Source organism: Poeciliopsis prolifica, unplaced genomic scaffold (genome assembly GCF_027474105.1).
Source record: "Poeciliopsis prolifica strain line A6 unplaced genomic scaffold, Auburn_PproV2 SCAFFOLD025, whole genome shotgun sequence".
Lineage (NCBI taxonomy): Eukaryota > Metazoa > Chordata > Actinopteri > Cyprinodontiformes > Poeciliidae > Poeciliopsis > Poeciliopsis prolifica.
The window spans coordinates 111,893-129,486 of NW_026562400.1; the positions used below are offsets into that span (position 1 = coordinate 111,893).

General features: G+C 38.1%; 2 protein-coding genes across 3 annotated transcripts in view; both read right to left on the reverse strand.

The window, feature by feature from the left end:
- Positions 1–440: 440 nt before the first annotated feature.
- On the reverse strand, positions 441–2,141 carry bola1 (bolA family member 1). Of its 2 annotated transcripts, XM_055047228.1 has the most exons (3): positions 2,075–2,111; positions 1,919–1,968; positions 441–1,068 (listed from the first exon to the last, which is right to left on the reverse strand). In XM_055047228.1, the coding sequence occupies exon 3, from the start codon at positions 1,060–1,062 to the stop codon at positions 616–618; it is 447 nt and encodes a 148-aa protein (XP_054903203.1). In that variant the 5' UTR covers positions 1,063–1,068; positions 1,919–1,968; positions 2,075–2,111; the 3' UTR covers positions 441–615. The 2 variants fall into 2 exon arrangements, with proteins under 2 accessions (XP_054903203.1, XP_054903202.1); XM_055047227.1 differs by lacking the exon at positions 1,919–1,968 and having other exon boundaries at positions 2,075–2,141.
- A 652-nt stretch (positions 2,142–2,793) lies between these two features.
- sv2a (synaptic vesicle glycoprotein 2A) overlaps positions 2,794–17,594 on the reverse strand; it is a 29,396-nt gene continuing 14,595 nt past the window's right edge. Inside the window, exons 3-13 of the mRNA XM_055047200.1 lie at positions 15,349–15,529; positions 13,924–14,075; positions 13,619–13,752; positions 12,543–12,632; positions 12,359–12,466; positions 12,186–12,274; positions 10,919–11,083; positions 10,567–10,700; positions 9,763–9,969; positions 7,683–7,842; positions 2,794–7,011 (exon numbers count right to left, since the gene is read on the reverse strand). Of these exons, the coding sequence (XP_054903175.1) occupies positions 6,828–7,011; positions 7,683–7,842; positions 9,763–9,969; positions 10,567–10,700; positions 10,919–11,083; positions 12,186–12,274; positions 12,359–12,466; positions 12,543–12,632; positions 13,619–13,752; positions 13,924–14,075; positions 15,349–15,529 (1,604 nt within the window). The 3' untranslated portion in view covers positions 2,794–6,827. The remainder of the gene's footprint in view (positions 7,012–7,682; positions 7,843–9,762; positions 9,970–10,566; positions 10,701–10,918; positions 11,084–12,185; positions 12,275–12,358; positions 12,467–12,542; positions 12,633–13,618; positions 13,753–13,923; positions 14,076–15,348; positions 15,530–17,594) is intronic.

Genomic DNA, 17,594 nt, shown 5'->3' on the forward strand with positions numbered 1-17,594 from the left:
TGCATTTTTACTTGGATTTATATGGCAAACCAACAGGAAGCGGTGCAAAATAATGAAGTGGAAGGAAATAAAAATCTAAAACGTGAAACAAATAGTTATAGTCAACCCCCTTTACACTGACACCCCAAATTAACTTCTAATACAAGAATCACCAGTAAACCAGCATAACGTTATCCTCAGTTTGACCTAAAAATAAATATACTAGCTGACTTAAAGGTTTCATTTAACAAAATAATATGCGAAAAACATAAAACATTGAGAAAAAAGTTAAAGGGATTATTTAACTGATAGAAAAGGTTTGGGTTTTAAATCAGCATCACTGCAAACAGCATTCTGTCTGAACTGAAACGTTCTTGACTTCAACTAGAAATAAACCCAAAAGCTAATAATTTCCCTCACAAGCAGGCATTTATGCAAATAAATCTCTTTCAAAATGAAAGTGAATCTCAGAAATCACTTTTATTTACATTCAGCAGCAGAAAAGCACAGGAGACCAACCTGATTATTCTCATCTGCACTCAGTTTTACACCAACATCAGGGAAATCATGGCAGATTCAATCATTTTACCTTCAGAGCAGATAAAACCAAAGAGCAGCTTGTGAGAGTCCAGAGCTTCATTCCCGCCCAGCCTTCAGCTTCTCCTCCACAGTGCGGTCGTTTTTCGAACCCCCCATGCAGGGCGGGCTCTTGCCCAGAGCGGGGTCCGCGCCCCACTGCTCAGGGGTTTTCGCCTGGATGGCCAACGCATGAACACAGCTACTCAGTTCCTCCTTCAGCGCCTCATTGACCAGACGGTGGCGCTGAATCAGCGGCAGACCCACAAACTGCGCGCTGACCACCAGGACTCGGAAGTGGGACTCGGATCCGGGGGGAACCGCGTGCATGTGGCTCTCGTTGTGGACCTCCAAATGGTCAGGCTTAAACGTTTCTGTCAGTTTGGTTCTGATGGTTGTTTCAACGGGTCGGTTAGGGTCCGGGTCCATGGGGGGTCTGAAGTGAGCCAGAGGCCGAGCTACAGAGAGGTAGATGGGCCGAGTGCAGCGGGAGACACTGGGAAGCATCGGCCACTGTGGAGGAGAACAAAAACAGATTTATTAATCTGATCATGAGGGACGTTTCATTTTCATCCTCCTGTTCCAGCTGGGTCAGACTCTCTGGTACAGTACCAGACTGACTTTACAAAAACATCAAACACCTCATTTAATCGATACTTGTGAAAACCAATAACAGATGTTGCATTTTGTCAAGTTCCATTGTTAGAATCATCGATACACATCGAATATGTTGGTCATTTTGTCGACTGAAATCTGGGTTTATTGATGCACCCAGACATTGACATTCAGAGACACATAAAGACAGTTATAAAGTCGACCTTCTATCACCTGTAGAACATTTTTCCAGGATTAAAAGACTAATGTTCCAGCAAGATCTAGAGAAACTCAACTGCAAAGCTGCTGAAACCCTGAGTTCCTTTAAATGGGAGCTAAAAACCAGTTTGTTTAAAGCTCCATTAGATTAATGACTATAATATTTATATTAGTCTATATTTCAAGTTTTCATTACTTTCCTTTATTATGCCATGTTTTCATCATTCTCAGATGTTTTGTTTCTGATGCTCTGCTTTACATCTTAAAACTTTACATCTTAAAACGGAATCATCCGCTCCATTAACCATATTAACCATATCAAATTAAATACAGAAACAAAGCACACAGTACAAAACACAGCACAAGCCCATCTTTCAGCACTTATTACTTGAAATGTCAGAAACTCTTAACTTTGATTTTACCAAATCAAGATGGACAGAAAATAACATCTAAGGAGCTTTAAAGCCGATTTACAGCCACAAGCAGTTTATGAGTCTTTGTAATGATAAGAAAGGAACGACATCCTGATTGTTTTATAATGTTAGCTTACCTTGTTTAGCCGCTTGCTAGCTAAGCAGCCGCTACTACTTAGCCTGTAAGCTAAACACAGCAAAACATACATAAATAAACCACTAACATGAAGAAACAAATCATGTTCATCAAACTCTCAGTTTGGTAAAATGCCCCCACAATGTAAAACACTCACCTTTCAAAGGGAAAAACAGCGTGACTTCTTCTTCTTTTACGTTTTATGACGGATAGCTGCAATGCTGCCACCTGCTGGATTCCCCCTGCGGGTCCGCTCCTTTACAGCTCACCGGTACGTGAGCCGCGCAGAAATGAAAACGCAGACAAAATGAGCCCTGAAGGCTCACATTTTCCTTATAATTAAGCACTACTAAGATAAATACGCAATATTTTTTCAAAAATATAAACAACTAGAAATCCCCGGCTGATCAATATGCTAAAATCAGACTGAGGTGACCTAAGTAAACACAAAATATGATTTTTCAGGAGATGATCTCATTTATGGAATGAATCTATCTATACTAACTTGGCCTTTGTGAAAAAGTAATTATCTGAATCACTGTTGCTCCGTTTGATGCAAGGAATCAGCAGATCTAGTCAAATTTCTTGCTACATAATGTCAATCTGTATATTTTCATACAGCACACAGAGCAAGATTATTTCTTCAGGATCACATGACCACCGTGATGGTTGGAACACAAATGGACCAGAAAATCAACTTTACTCTTTACTTTACTCATTTCTTATCCATATCTTCTGCAGCAAAATTTAAACAAGCTACAACATGTTTTCCTTCAGCAGGGGAGTCTAGTGCAGTGAGACAAATATGTAATGGCACAGAGGCCATTATGTGTACTTATACATATATTGGCAATTTAAATAAACGGACTTTCCATCTATCTTTTCCACTTGTTTATTGTTCATTATTTCCATAACGTTTTGTTATAGTTCCAAAGGATCGCATCAAAGTGTGATCCTGATCAAAAATCAACATGGAGAAATCTCACACACCTCTAAACAAAACTGCATCTGCACTTTTAATCTAACTAGGATCCATAACTGGTGTTTGACATTGATGATTTTACTGTATTATCTCATTCTCATTTACAAAATACACACAATCAAAAGACAACATACAGCATTGTTCATTTACACTTTTTTTTTATCACTTTTTTATATTTGATTCCACAGTTTCTATACTTACAATCAACTACATTTTCTACAGCACGGTACAGTGACAAAGGTGATAATTCTTTGTTACATTTAATTTATGGTGATGCACTTGTATTGACAGAAGCCTCAAGACCAAGAGTGGTTTCAGAGAGTCACACACAAATGTTAGCTTTTTTATTTCATGTCTTCATTAGTGGGAGAGTTTATTTTTGATGTAATGTTGTGCAGAGTAGTTCTGAACAGTCAGTCTCCTACGTGAAAAACACCGCAGATAGAGCGATCTCAGATTGATGATTAAAAAAAAAAATCTCATTGAGAGGTGAAGTTAAAACTTTCAAGGATCAGACATGTTGAGGAGTGAATTTTCTCCATCTTAAACAAGCCAAACTTTTAGAAAAGTTTAAAAATGTTTTTTTTATTTTAGGTGGGAATTCTCTTTTAATCTTCCCCGCTCAGAGCAGCTGTCTACTGCAGGTAAGACGCTAACAGCTCAACACTACTCCACACAGCCACGATTCAAATACGCTAAACAATCCCTTCAGTGGAAAAAGGCCGGCATGTAGTAATGTGCTCCAACTGCCAACAACTTTGTAAGAGACAAACACTCAAACACTTATTGCTTTGTTAACTTTTTGCACTCACAATTGACTGTTGCTTAGGCAGCAAGTTAATTATACAAAAACACCCTGTAACATAGGCTTAGATATGTATGAGAGAAGCGTGTTAGCATTTTAACAGCACTCTCTGCTAAAACAGAGTGATCTTGACTTGGTTTGTAACCGCATGATGTGTGACCTGGGCCGGTCTGCAGAGAATTTATTTCTTACATGTGTAGTTTCTGTGTTTTCAGGGTCTGTCAGTGTGCTTCTGAGAGGGTGTGTTGGACATTTTGCAGTGTGGTCTGCTAATCATTTTGGCTTCTGAAGGTTTTTGCAAGTCAGATTTTTTTTTTTTACTAGGGCACCTGAACTGTCAAACTCAGCGTTTTGAATCAGTTTCAGAGAGAAAATAAAAGTGTTTCTGCTCTACATGCCCAACAGGAAGAAAAACTACTTTGATATTGTAAAGACCATGGGGGAAATCATTTAAAAATCCTATTAGTTCTATTATAGTTTATTTTATTTACATATATTTATATCTATAGCAGATCTCTTGTCATAATGTGTAAACTCAGGCCACAGAAAATATTTGGCAATAATTCATGAAAGGCGGGACTCATGGCACACGAATAGATGATGGATCAGGTGATAAATCTAGATCAGTGTAAAGTAAATGCAAATAAACGAGGGGTAATTCTCTTTTTGCAGAACTGTGTAAACCTACAGCATGTCCACAACATCATCATTTGGTAGATTATGCTTGTGCTTTCAATAAATGTTCCCCTGGTTCTTCAATACTTGTCCAATGCGCATCAGGATGAGTGTCAAACAACACAAGGCTCTCAGAATCGTGCACAATGCACTCTTAGTGCAGTGGTTTGGCTATATATTCAATTGAAACTACATATGGCTGCTATCCTACAAAATGGCAGTTTGGACAAGAAAAACTGTTCTGACATGATTGCTTTTCCAAATGTTGGAAAGCAGCTGTGAATGTAATGTGCCACGTGGGAATGCATGTGACCTGTATGGAACATATGATAATTGTTAGTGATCTCTTTCTGATAAGTGTGCTTTTATGTCTTGCTCCTATCAAATGCTAAAATCCAGGAAAAGACAGAATTATCCTGCATGTTAAATTAATGTCCTAATCAGTTAAAAATCAGGTTAAGATGTAGCCCTGATGTTGTTGCATGCTCCTGAATTTAATATATCTAATTCATAAAAGGCAAATAAAGCTTGTCATCCTATATCGGCATATCTTGAAGTTGCAGAAACCAGCAGCCATATTCAGTTAGACGATACGGCAGAAATATTGTTTGGTTAAATGACAGGATTTAGACGATTGGGTTTCCCATTTCAGCTACTGTGCTAATGGTAGCTACTCATGATAAATTGATGCACAGTTCGTACAGCGTATTGCTCAAACTGAAATGTTTTTAATTTTTCCATAAATATTGAGAAAGTGTTTGAAGTGGATAAAACTGAGACCAGAGTGAAACACTTAGCAACACATGTTGCTAATGCTAGCAGCTGCACATGTTGCTAATGCTAGCAGCTGCACATGTTGCTAATGCTAGCAGCTGCACATGTTGCTAATGCTAGCAGCTGCACAGCCCAAATGTTAGCTCATCTATGCAACCACCGAATATTTACTGACACAAGAAAAGAATCAGGCAGGAAGGAATAAGTTGATATAAGGAATTGTGAGAGAGTTGGTGAATTCACCAAATATAAAAAGTAAGTTTTAATAAATTTAAGTTTGATGTGCTGAACATCTACAAAAGGTTTAACTGATGAATTTTCTGTAGGCTGGTATTCATGGTGCGCTAACCTGACTAAACCACTGATTTTCCAAACCTCCCCACCCCTGTCATTGTAAGAGAGAAAAAAGGTGAATTTGTGGAATGATTACAGACTCAATAAATAAACAACCATTTGTCAGGTTTCAGTTGCAAAGATGACCCACAATAGCTTGAATTTTAAGTTCTCAATGAAAACTTAGACATGACTAGATTAACTTCTCTACATGGATCATGTTCTTCTTTCAGACATTTCAAGTTTTGCAACGTTTCGTGCAGTGTGCTCTGAAACACCTGGGAAGGTCTGTTAAAGGTATCAAGAAATACAGAAATTTGATAAAGAACAATAAATGAGCAAATGCAGTAAAACTCTGTTTACATGTTATAATCTGGATTTTCAAGTTTACATACAGTTCATACTTTGTGACATGCATAACACCCTCTGAAACATCTTAAAGACACACATCCTGTATATTCATAAAGGAGAAGGGAAAAGGCAGTTCTCACAAAGGGATGTACAGTTTGACTGGAATAACTGGGAGATTCTGAACATTTTCCCTGGGAAAATGTTCTCATGACAAATGGTTGTGCTTCAGATGGACAGACACAGAAAACTTGCCGTGAACTCATCCCTGCTCTGGTGCGATCCAAAGTGATGCCATAAAGGGAGGGAGATTAATCTCCGATTTGTAACGATAACAAAAGCAAACCCGGAATGTTCTATTATCTACAAAATGGCAGTTAGTCTAGACACCAACACAAGACCTCGGGAGAAACAGAGTAAGGGAGGCCAAGACGGACACGTCTTGGTGTTCCCCCGCAGAGTCAAAAATGCTTCCAATCAAGGCAGGAATTGTTGCATTTTTGAGCAGATAGATGTCCAACAAAGATGAAGAACTCACAACTTCAAAGGTGAGTTGATGTCGCTCAAAAGAATGAAGGTGAATGCGGACAACTCTGCAATGACGGCTAGTGGTCATTTCTATGAGTCTGTTTGCGTCGCTAACTATCAGAGTCACTGACCTCCAACCCTGGATGGTTTCACACTGAGGGGGACAGAACTTAATGGACTTACATCTACATTGGTTTACTGTGTTTTTTTTTTTCATCTCCAGACTTTAGTAAACGACAAACATCATCTTTTTCTGGAATTATCAGGATGCAGCAACAGCACTAACCTTTACTCTCACGGCTGAATGTTGCACCTTAACAAATTCATGTTGTAGTTTACTGCTTTACTGTGGATGTTGGTGAGTGTGGGGTAGGTTCAGAGGGCACGATTTGATGACCTTTTGAGCCGTTTCCTCTGCAGTGCGGCTAAAGCTCTGCTGCCCTCTGCAGAGCTGCTGGTGCCACACTATTGGAGCACTTGACCCCGCGTCTCTGGTAGTTTGAGGGCGAGAAAACTGCCTGCTGCCAGCGCGCCAGAGGCAAACAGGATGGGCACAGCCTTGGTTATGCCAACAAATGAAGTGAAGATGCTGATGCCGAGCACGGCCGCTAATTTACACAGAGCGTTGAGGAAACCAAAAGCGGTGGTTCTGCAGAGAGAGAAGGAAACAAAAGTCACATTGGATTTGTGTTGGAAGTTCAATTAATGGTAAAGGAGAGTACAACTGAAGCATTTAACTGCAAAAAGCTTGGAAATAAATTATCTGACAGAATATGACTTGTTAAAAAGAAATAACTCCTGATTCCTTCTAACCCTGTTTCTTCCAGACGACATCTAAAATGTGATGCTGTTTTACCTTTATGATCTTTTTTAGTTAAAAGATCATTAATTTAAAATGAGAATGTTTTCTCGTTTAAATGAGATACTGTTCCTTAATTTATTTCCAAACTATAAATCAAATAAACTGAAAAACATCTCAGGATGCTTTTTATGCCATTTCTTATGGCCTGATGATGGCGCTATTTTTCCTTCAATTAAATATAAAAGTTGATCTCTGATAGTCTTGGAAACAAAAATTTAATTTTGCTCTTCTTTATCTTATATTCCATTATTGAATCAGTTGTATACATAATAATTAAATCTACTTAATGAAAACCACTCAATGCCAAAGTGAGCTCTGCAGTCCAAACAGCAGCAATAATTTCACCCCACAATGTCATCCGTCCCTGAAAGCCAACCAATCACTGAAGGGCAGCTCCTCTGACATCATTGAGCAGCGCTGCTGTTTTCAGGACGTCAGAGCACGCCTACATCACCCACCTCTTGTGAGACGGATAGAGCTCGACGGTCAGCACATCCAGGGAGTTCCAGGAGGCGATGCTGATCCCACCAAACAGGCACAGCAGAGCGATCATGGCTGACTCACTGTTGCCGAAAGACAGGAAGAAACAGCTGACGCAAGAGATGACGCTGGAGCCAGCTGTGAAAGAGGAGACAAACAGAGACGCAGCCTGATTACTGTTGACAGTTCACTGGATATTTTTAACCTTAGAGTTAAACCAGAGTTACTTGAATTAACAAGAACTATTTTTATTGATGGCCTCGAATCTTTACTGTAGGGTGACACGATTTTTTATAGAAGTCAAATTAACTGATGTTTCAACTGATTTAAGCTGAACTGATTGTGGCCCCTGTAGGTTTTCTGTCTAGTAATGGAGCCATCAGAACATTTTGTACCCATCATGCATCAGTGCGGATGCAGAGGACATTTTGTACCTGCTTTGACACCTGAATGATTGGATGTAATTGTTTTTACTCAAAGTTTAAAGTAAGGAAAAGTGAATCCAAAAAACAATATTTACAAGCAGGATGTTCATTATTATTATAGTTTGATTAGGGGGTCATAATTATATATCATTATATATGAGTCAACAAACTCAAAATTAATAACAGGTAAATTTACCTAATAGGTGCAGCCTGGAAGCAGGACGGTCTGAAATTGCAAAGGTGATTATCTGTAGGACTTGAGCTATTTTTGCTAACAAACAGATTTTAGGGAACTAACAGATGTTTAGTTCAAACAAAAGAAAAATGTAAAATATATGCATAAATCAATTCATTGTTGATTTAGATCAGAAAATGCTGTTTCTATCTGGTTAAACTTCAACAGGTTGTGACCTGTTAACACTATTTGTCTTTGGGAAAAATCGACCAAACGTGATTAGTGGCCGTGGCAAGGAGACACTAGGGGGCGCTACAGCTCCTCCTGAATGAAACACAATATCACTCCCTGACACTCCTAAGAAATGTGATGTCATATTTTATTAAATGTGATTGTTATTATATTTATTGTGAAGTTAAAAATCAGAAAATAATGCCTAATAAACAATCAATAATTATCAATACAGTTCTGAATGAACAAAAAACACAAGGGAAAATATCTTAAAAATACATTTTTAGATGTCCATATGTCAACTTCTGTATCTTTCACCCCTTTTTACAAAATCAGTTAGCCTTGAGCAATGATATCATATGAAGGTATGAATGATGGATGAATGGATGAATTACTTTACATTGAGTTTGTTTTTCAAATAAATTGTTTAGAAAGGTCTTGTTGGTGTCACTAATGTGCCATTAGAAACAGCATTTATACTGATTAGGAATGCTGTTGGTTAGTTTTTGAAGGTTTAAATGTTGAAGGTATATTTTGCCTATTGTCCAGCAGGAGAGCTTTGGTGGGAGCCCCAACTAAAACAATCTCTTTAGCGAGACGACAAGCTGGTGGAGCTTCCTGATGTACCGTCAAATTTCTGTTTAGTAAGTAAACTGAAATGCATTTCATAATTATGGCTTATAAACTGTTATTCATACATGACTGCAGCATTCATCCCTGCTTGCTGTTTTATTCAAGGGCCGTTTTTCCTTGAAATGCATAAAGTACATAAATTACACATCGACTCTTTGAGCTGCCTTGTTGCTGAAAAAGTGCTGCATAAATAAAACTTCTTCTTCTTCTTCTTCTTCTGTTAGGAGCCTGAGAAAAGGACCGATACGTAGTAATGAGCATTCAGAGATTGCTCATAACTACGTCCCTGAAAGGCAACCAGCACACTGAATGTGGTGCTAATTTATGGGTTGTAGTTTTTGGTAACTCCCAAAACATTTTAAACATTCAGCCTCACCAGCTGAGATCTGAATTTAGTGCACAATTTGACATATTTATGCTGTTTTTAAGTTATTTTACATTTTGTGTTGCATAAATTTAGCAAACCGTTCAAACGCTTGTTTAGGACTCTGACATTTATGATTCAAAATGTCAAAAGTCCACTAGCTCGCTCTCCTTCTTCAATACTTTCATCTGAGCAAATGCTACATATTGTCGTCCCGTTCTTTGTCTTACCAAGCATCCTCAAACGCCCAATCTTGTCCATGAGGAGCGCAGACACAATGTTACCTGGCAACACTGCCAAGGTACCCAGGAAGCTGACGAAGTAGACCATGTAGGCGTTATTTTCATCACTGACATCACTGAGCAGACAGCCTTCTTTGTTGTGCAGGAAAGTGCTGTTTATGAGCTTACAGTTGATCAGACGGTATTTAAAAAGATCTGCGAAGGTAAAACGGGTGTCGGTAAAAAGCAGCTCAGTCATTGGGATAAAAAGAACTTACATTTCAGAAAATAATAAAGAAAAGCAACTTCAACTATTTAAATCTAACCAACAAAAACATGCAGCAGACTCTATCATCATTACTGAGCACAGCCTAAAAACACAGCCTGTAAAATACAATGGTGGCACTGGAATAAATATACCACTTAAAATGATTAGTTTCTGTGATTTTACTTTTTATAAATATATGTTTGAGTAAAAGAAACACTATTCTTTTATTCTATGAATGACTGAAAACATGTCTTTGAAATTCCAAGCAAAAATTTAGTTTTCATTTGCAGACAATGAGAAACGGTCAAAATAATGAAAAAGATGCAGAACTTTCAGACCTCAAATTACAAAGGAAACAAATTTATATTCATTTACAAGTAACAATACTAATGTTTGAACTCGGGAAGAATTCAGAAATCAATATCTGGTGGAATAACCATCAGGTTTTCTGTGGGGTACAGTGCACTGGGCTCCTATTGAACGCTTTTAGATTTTGGAATACAGTATCCAGCACCAGTAAGTCTACTGGTGTGTGAATTCCTCACCAGTGTTGTAAAAGAGGGTGGCAATAAATGTGCAGTTCTTGAAAAAAGTGTTGCTGGAGGTGATATCCTCAAAGTAACACTCTTCAAACAGCGAATCTTCGAACACCATAGATCTCATTTTCACATTCATGAACCTGCAAACAAGTACATGAGCAAATAGAATAACCTGCAAGTCAAACAGTGGTTCTATAAACAAGCGGTTTCTGAATAAAAAAATAAAATCTGCTTCAAATTGACAGTAAAAAAACAATCTATGAAAACAATGAATGACTCATGAGATCGTGGCAGAAATAATTTTTCTTTCTTGCAGTTTTTCCTGGCAGTCTGTAATGTCGGACTGCAACAGACTCACTTGTCGTTGAAGTACTGCCCCTGACGGTGGACCTGGTTCTCCAGAGTGAAGTTAAAGGTGACGTGCTCCACTTTCTCCTTGACAAACACCTTGGTGCGCGAGGCATACTCCTGTTTTTGCAGGTACTTGATCATGTCGGGGAACCACACGGTCAGGCCGTAGTAGCTGCAGGAAGAAAAAGAAAATCAGTCCCAAAAAGCCAAACTGTGGAAAATTCACACAAATACTTTTATTTTTCAAAAGCATTTTTTAAATGGCTTCACAGGTCACTGATTTTTGACAATATGTAATTGGTACAGAAATATTTAATTTAAACTGAAGCAAAGCAAGTTAGTAGAAATGCTGCTGTTTTATTTAACTCTCTCCCACTTATTTTACAGAAAGTGAACAAGTATAAATTCATAATCCTTTAGCTGCCTGACATGGTGTTCATGTTTTTGTGTCTAATCGTAGAAAAAAAACATGCTTTGAGTAAATCCTGAAGAACAAACACCATCACCATATCTAAAGAGAAAATCACATTTATTCCATTATGTTGTCCATAAACAGCTGTTTTTTTTCTCTCTCATAGATTATAATTAGCAGATTTTAATGGCTCGTTCTGCTCAAGCACCGCAGGTGGTATGGACTACAACAAGGCTCAGTGCATGGATCAGTTCTAGCTATAAAATATATTATTCTACTTCAAATTCACTGATGATATTTATCCATGCAGCCTGAGATATCAGTCAGTTAATTATACAGCAGGGATTTCTTAACAACACCTGAATGATGTTTTTCTTCTTTTAACCTACAAATAAGACTAAATTTAATTTTGAGAAACTAAAAACAAACTGCTTAGTCATTTACTCTAAATAGCTTCTAAAAATAATATAAGGAACCTTGGTGCCATCTTTGACCAACATATGTCCTTTAAATCCCGTGTTAAACGGTTTTCTTAGAATTTCCTCTCTAGATTATTCTGAAATTAGAAATATACTATAAAATAGCATGACTCCAATAAACTAGAGGTTATTTGATTCTTTAATGCTAGATTATTTCAGGTTTTACTATAAGAAAGTCCAGATGATAGAACAAATCCTCCAACCTATCAAAGATCTTACTTCTTAAGTGACTTAAGAAATGACATTTGTTTTTAATTGGCACTATATAAATAAACTAAATTCAACAATTCAGACATTTTCTGATTGTGCTTGGATGAAACCAACAAACAGAGTTTCTGAATAAAGATTCATGAGTGTTAGAAAGTCTGGATGACAACGTCAACCTGAAGGACATGGAGAACCACACGGCCATCATCATGTAGGTGGTGCGCCGGTACTCAGGGGAGAAAATGGTTTGGAAATTATTCCACACCTGGAAAACCACAGAGACGCTCATTACATTTAAGGAAGTGTGGTAAGAAGAGAGCAACTAATCAGAGGCATCTCTGAAACCAACCTGATGGAAAAGTGAGGAGAGTTTTAGCCTCCATTTCTCATGCCAGGCTGCACTGTCGCTCATGTTCACCAGCTCATCGATCTGCTTCACCGTTTTAATGGTGGTCACCTAACAACAAGAGATCTCATCTTCACTCCTTCATTTTCACTGATGTTCAGTATCACCTGATCTGTGTGCAACTTACAGAGAAGACCCTTTCTGGGTAACCTTTGGCCCTCATGTTGGTGTCATGGACCTGCTTCAGAATCATCCACGCCTCGTCATGCTTCCCATTCTGCAAAAGGTAAAAAAGACAAAAACTCGAGCCTTGCAGACACACATGCTGAACGGTGTCTGAGAATCAAACATCACTCAAACTTTCACCACTGTGAAATGATTTATTTCTACATTTATTCTATGTCACACACCTTTCTCCAGCTGAACAGAAACAAAACTGAAGTTATTATCTTTGGACCTAAAGAGGAACAATCTAGAGTCAAAACACAGCTAAAGTTATTACAGCTGGAAACTAGAGATACGGTATGAAGTTTGGTTGCAGTGATGGACTCTGACCTGAACCTTCAGAGCCACATAGAGACAGTTAGAAAGTCGGCCTTCTATCACCTGAAGAACATTTTCAGGAGTAAAGTACTAGAGAATCTCATCCAGTCGCATTGATTACTGTAACAACGTCTTTACATATCTGCCTAAAATAATTTTTTTGAATCATCTGCTGGTGATGTGCTGCTGCTAAAACCAGGAGAATGGAGCACATCACCCAGTTCTTCCACTGGCTCCCAGGAGCTCAGAATAGACATTAAAATACTGATATTAGTTCATAAATCACTGATCACCTTAGCATCACAATACATTAAAGATCTGCTGCTGTTGTAACAACCTTTCAGATCTCTCAGGGGTTCTGGTTCTGGTCTGATCTGCATCCCCAGAACCAGAACCAAACCTGGGAAGCAGCATTCAGCTTCTATGCGTCACAAATCTGGAGCAAAGGTCCAGAAAGCTGTAAAACAAACAAAGTTCCTCTGAGTCTAGACTGAAAACCCAGCTGGTCAGAGTTGCTTCTGAATCATTATAATTGAAACATTAATCAATAATCTGATGGCACTTGACAAAATGTAAAGCTTCAGTCGTTAAATGCATGTTTTATGACTTTTTATGACGTAAAGCACATTGAAGTGCCTCGTTGCTGCAAAGTGCTATCCAAATAAACTTGACTGATCGCTTGATGAGTCTGAAGCATCGAGGAGGAAGCTGGCCGCTCACCTCCAGGTAGAAGCGGGGGCTCTCAGGCATGGTGGAGAGGGCAGAGATGGCGGCCACAGACGGGAAGGCACACACCAGAACAAAAACCCTCCAGCTGTGGAACTGGTAGGCCGAGCCCATCTGAAAGCTCCAGCCTACACAAGGACAGAAAACAGGCCAGGGTGTTGCTGAACATCTCAATCAAAATAGTCCCATCTGGCCAAATGCACAAGGTTCCGGTTCTTTTAATGCCTTATTTTCACTCATTATGACCTAAAATGACGTCCAAGCAGAGCCTGACTCAGAGACCTGTTTGTTTTTCTCACCGTAGTGTGGGATGATGGCCCAGGCCATGGCGGAGGCGTAGATACCGCCGATCATCCAGAACATGCAGAGCCAGCTCAGGTGCTCTCCACGCTTCTCCTGGGCCAGAAACTCAGAATAATAAGAAAACACGATCGGGATGGAGCCTCCGATGCTGCAGAGTTACAGAGAAAGGCAGAAATGCAGAGAAAGAGGCGATTAAAATATGAATTATGCTTTTGAGAGAAAGAGAAGAGAAAAGGAAGGCCAGTATTGGGAAGTAAGTAAAACATTCAAAGTGGGATTTTTGTGTTGAAGCTCTGAGGAAGGGGTTTGAATTAAATCTAATGTTTGGATTTTTTTTACATTGCTCTGATTTAAAAGGCACAATTTAACTGTGATTCAGCATTTAAAACTCCTTGCAATTATTCCTTTGCTCATCTTCTCTGCAGAAGTGCTTTCATTCAGTCATATGGAGGATTTTCAGGCTTATTTGGCTTGTATTAGGATCACACTTTGACTAGGCCACACCTACTGTTTGTTTTTGTTTTTATTATTTTAGTGGAACTGCTGTAGTGACCCACATCATTAATCTGCAAAATAAACAATTGAATAAATGAATGCGTAATACGCAGTGTTGTATAAAGTACTGAAATCTCAGAGTCAAGTGAAAGTACAGGTACCGCTCCAAAATATGACTTTGGTAAAAGTCCAAGTCACTGAAATGTTACTTGAGTTAAAGTCTTAAAGTACCTGAAACGTCTTGGACTTAAGTCTGGAAATTACTGTAAAAATGGATGAACTCAAGTAATGTAATGAAAAGTACAAGTAAAAATACCAATGATACCAATAATTATCAATATCGATAGTTATTGATTAGTTTTTTGTTTTAAATGTATAAACCTTTCCCGTTTTATCCAGTTTTCACTCTGCTCCATTAGTTTTTTTAATTTTAAGCAGTTAGAGGCCTGCTGGTGAAACTTTAAACTGCTGCTGCGTGTTAATCAACAGGCTGTTGCTAGGTAACCAAAGAGTGAGTGAGTTCCTTCATTAGCTCTGCCTACATCTCCCAGAAGGCCGTGCGGGTCTGGATCAGAATTCAGTGAATATTCTACATATTGAATATTGAATATTTATGGCATTGTTGTATATTGTTATTGATTTATTGTCCAACTCTAATCTAGAGGGATCATCCCACAGTTCCAGGATGATTTGGATTATTTTCTCCGATAAGTGAAAATGTAAATTTTTTTCATCTCTTTCTAAACTTTCAATTTTAAAAGTATATTTTGAAGACATGAACTGATCAACCTGGACTCAATATGCTCTTTCGGTGCCTTTCCTTTGATCCATTTTGTGATTTTGGGCATTTCACTGCTCGTCACATCAGCTGCTGTTCATGCATCACAGTGGCTGTGACTCCCTGCGTGATTCATCAGCCTGCTTACCCGACGCCAGAAGCCAAACGGCAGAACAGGAAGGAGCTGTATCCCTGGACGAAGGACGAGAAGAAGGCAAACACGCTATTTATGGAGAGCGAAATGAGCAGGGTCTGTCTCCGACCGATCCGATCAGCCAGGCCGCCCCAGACGAAGGCTCCAACCATCATCCCCAGGTACACGATGAGACCTGCGAGGAAGAGGAGAGCCGGTCCATCAGCAGCGTGAAATGATTGGAAGAGATGAAGTAGAAAGGCAGAGAGGATGATAATGAGTTATTATTCTCCAATAAACTCACGTCTGGCACTTCAAGGCTTCACTTTCACTCTCATTAGATTTCTAATTTGCTGCAAATTACTTCCAGGGGAAATCTTATTGGACTTCTAAAAAGAGTTTGCATTAATGATGAAACGTTATGGAAGAATCGAAGCATAATCCTCTGAAATGTTTCCAGACAAAAAAATGGAGCATCGTTGTTCAGAAAAAACTCTTTTCCCAGCTGACGGTTATTAAAATGTGAGTTTTTAAAACAGTTGAGCGTTATCAGGAATAAAAAGAACAGATGATTTTTTGTGTTTCAGTGAAGGTTTTTATTTAAATCAAGCTGAAAATTTACTCTGTTTACTCTCAACATTCAAATATGGAGCAAAGAGTATTGTTTTGCATGACAAAGGAGAAAAAGGTTACTGCATCCATTTACATAATGTTTAGTTAAAGGCCAATCTAAAGTGTTTTTTTGCTTGTTTGTAATGTTAAAATCTAGAAAAATATTTATTTATTCAGTAGTATTTCATTAGTTGAAGTTGGTTTATTTCTCCTATCGCTATGATTTTACAACAATGTTTCTGCATTTTATTAGTTAATTTGCACTTGGGGAAAAACAGATTTTTTTCTCAAGTTGCTATGAAATATTCTTCCTGTAAAGTTAGAATGCAGTGAGAAGCAAAAGAACATGGTTCTTATACAATAATCATTATGAAATTTCTTACTTTTGCAAACAGAAAGTATAATTTTTCTGGACCTCTCGGTCAAAATATTTACCTTTAAGAACTAGTTTTATCTGCAGATTACAAAAGAATACATCAAATAGGACTGCAGTTTAGTATTGCGTCATTTTTCTGGGTGTTTTGAAACCCAGAAATTTTTTATTTTAAAATAAAACACCAAAAACCAAAAGACTGAAAATAAGTTGAAAAAGTTCAAAGTAAGTTAGTATGCAGCATATGAAAGCTAAAGTAATTTTAATGTAAATCTATGTAAAAATGTCTGTAATTATTAAGCATAATTAGAGATAAATATCCTTTAATCAGCAAGAAAGTCTAGAAAATCAAACATTTCATGCTCAGTTTTCCTATTTTTCACTCATCCAGAGCTTGAAAATGGTTCAATTTTTTAAATTTAAATTCTTTAAGACTGGTGCATATCTAATGCAAGTTATACATACGTATTTGATATTTAGCAGGTTTTCTATTGAACGATGTTCACTTTGTTGATCTCTAAATTAGTCAGCTATATTTCATACATGATGATACAAGCAGAAGCATTATGTGATGATGTTTTTATGAACCCGTATTTTCATCCACGTCTTCAAAATGACACAATCTGCAGGAAGAAACAGTGAGAGCCAAATTATCATTAGTATTTCTGGTTGCAGTGTCTAAACCAGGCTTTGTGTTTCAATTAAGATAAACTAAGGTCTACAAAGGAGTCAATGAAGTTGAATAGACGTTTCCCAGGAGGCAATTAGTCATTGTGTCTTTGCCGAGTCACAGTTTTAGTATAACAAGTCATACAATGGGAATACTGCCATTTTCCAACTAAGCAGGGGAGAAGGATTGATTTATAGACTATCCAGTATAATAGGTAGTGATTTGCCCCTTTCAACTTGTCATTACCGAAATTGATATGTCACAGATTGAAACAAACTGGAGGAGTCAAACGTTGTGGAGGACTGAACTGGAAATCCTCTGTTGTTCTGGGTTTTATGTTCCACCTCTTTATTCTTCTTGTGAATCCCTGTAATGAAAACCTTTTGCTGGGAGCACCGAACCCAGCTGTGAGGATGAACGCATGCATTCAGCAATAATTCAAACCCATGTTGATTGATCACAAAAAGCACATCAGTTTGGGAGGGAGGAATGCAGGCAGCAAATGTTGTTGTATGGTTTGACCAAAAACGAAATATTTTGAAAATATATTTTGAAATAATATTTGCTGCTGAAAACACTAAATTTAAAAGTTTAAAGCTACGACTG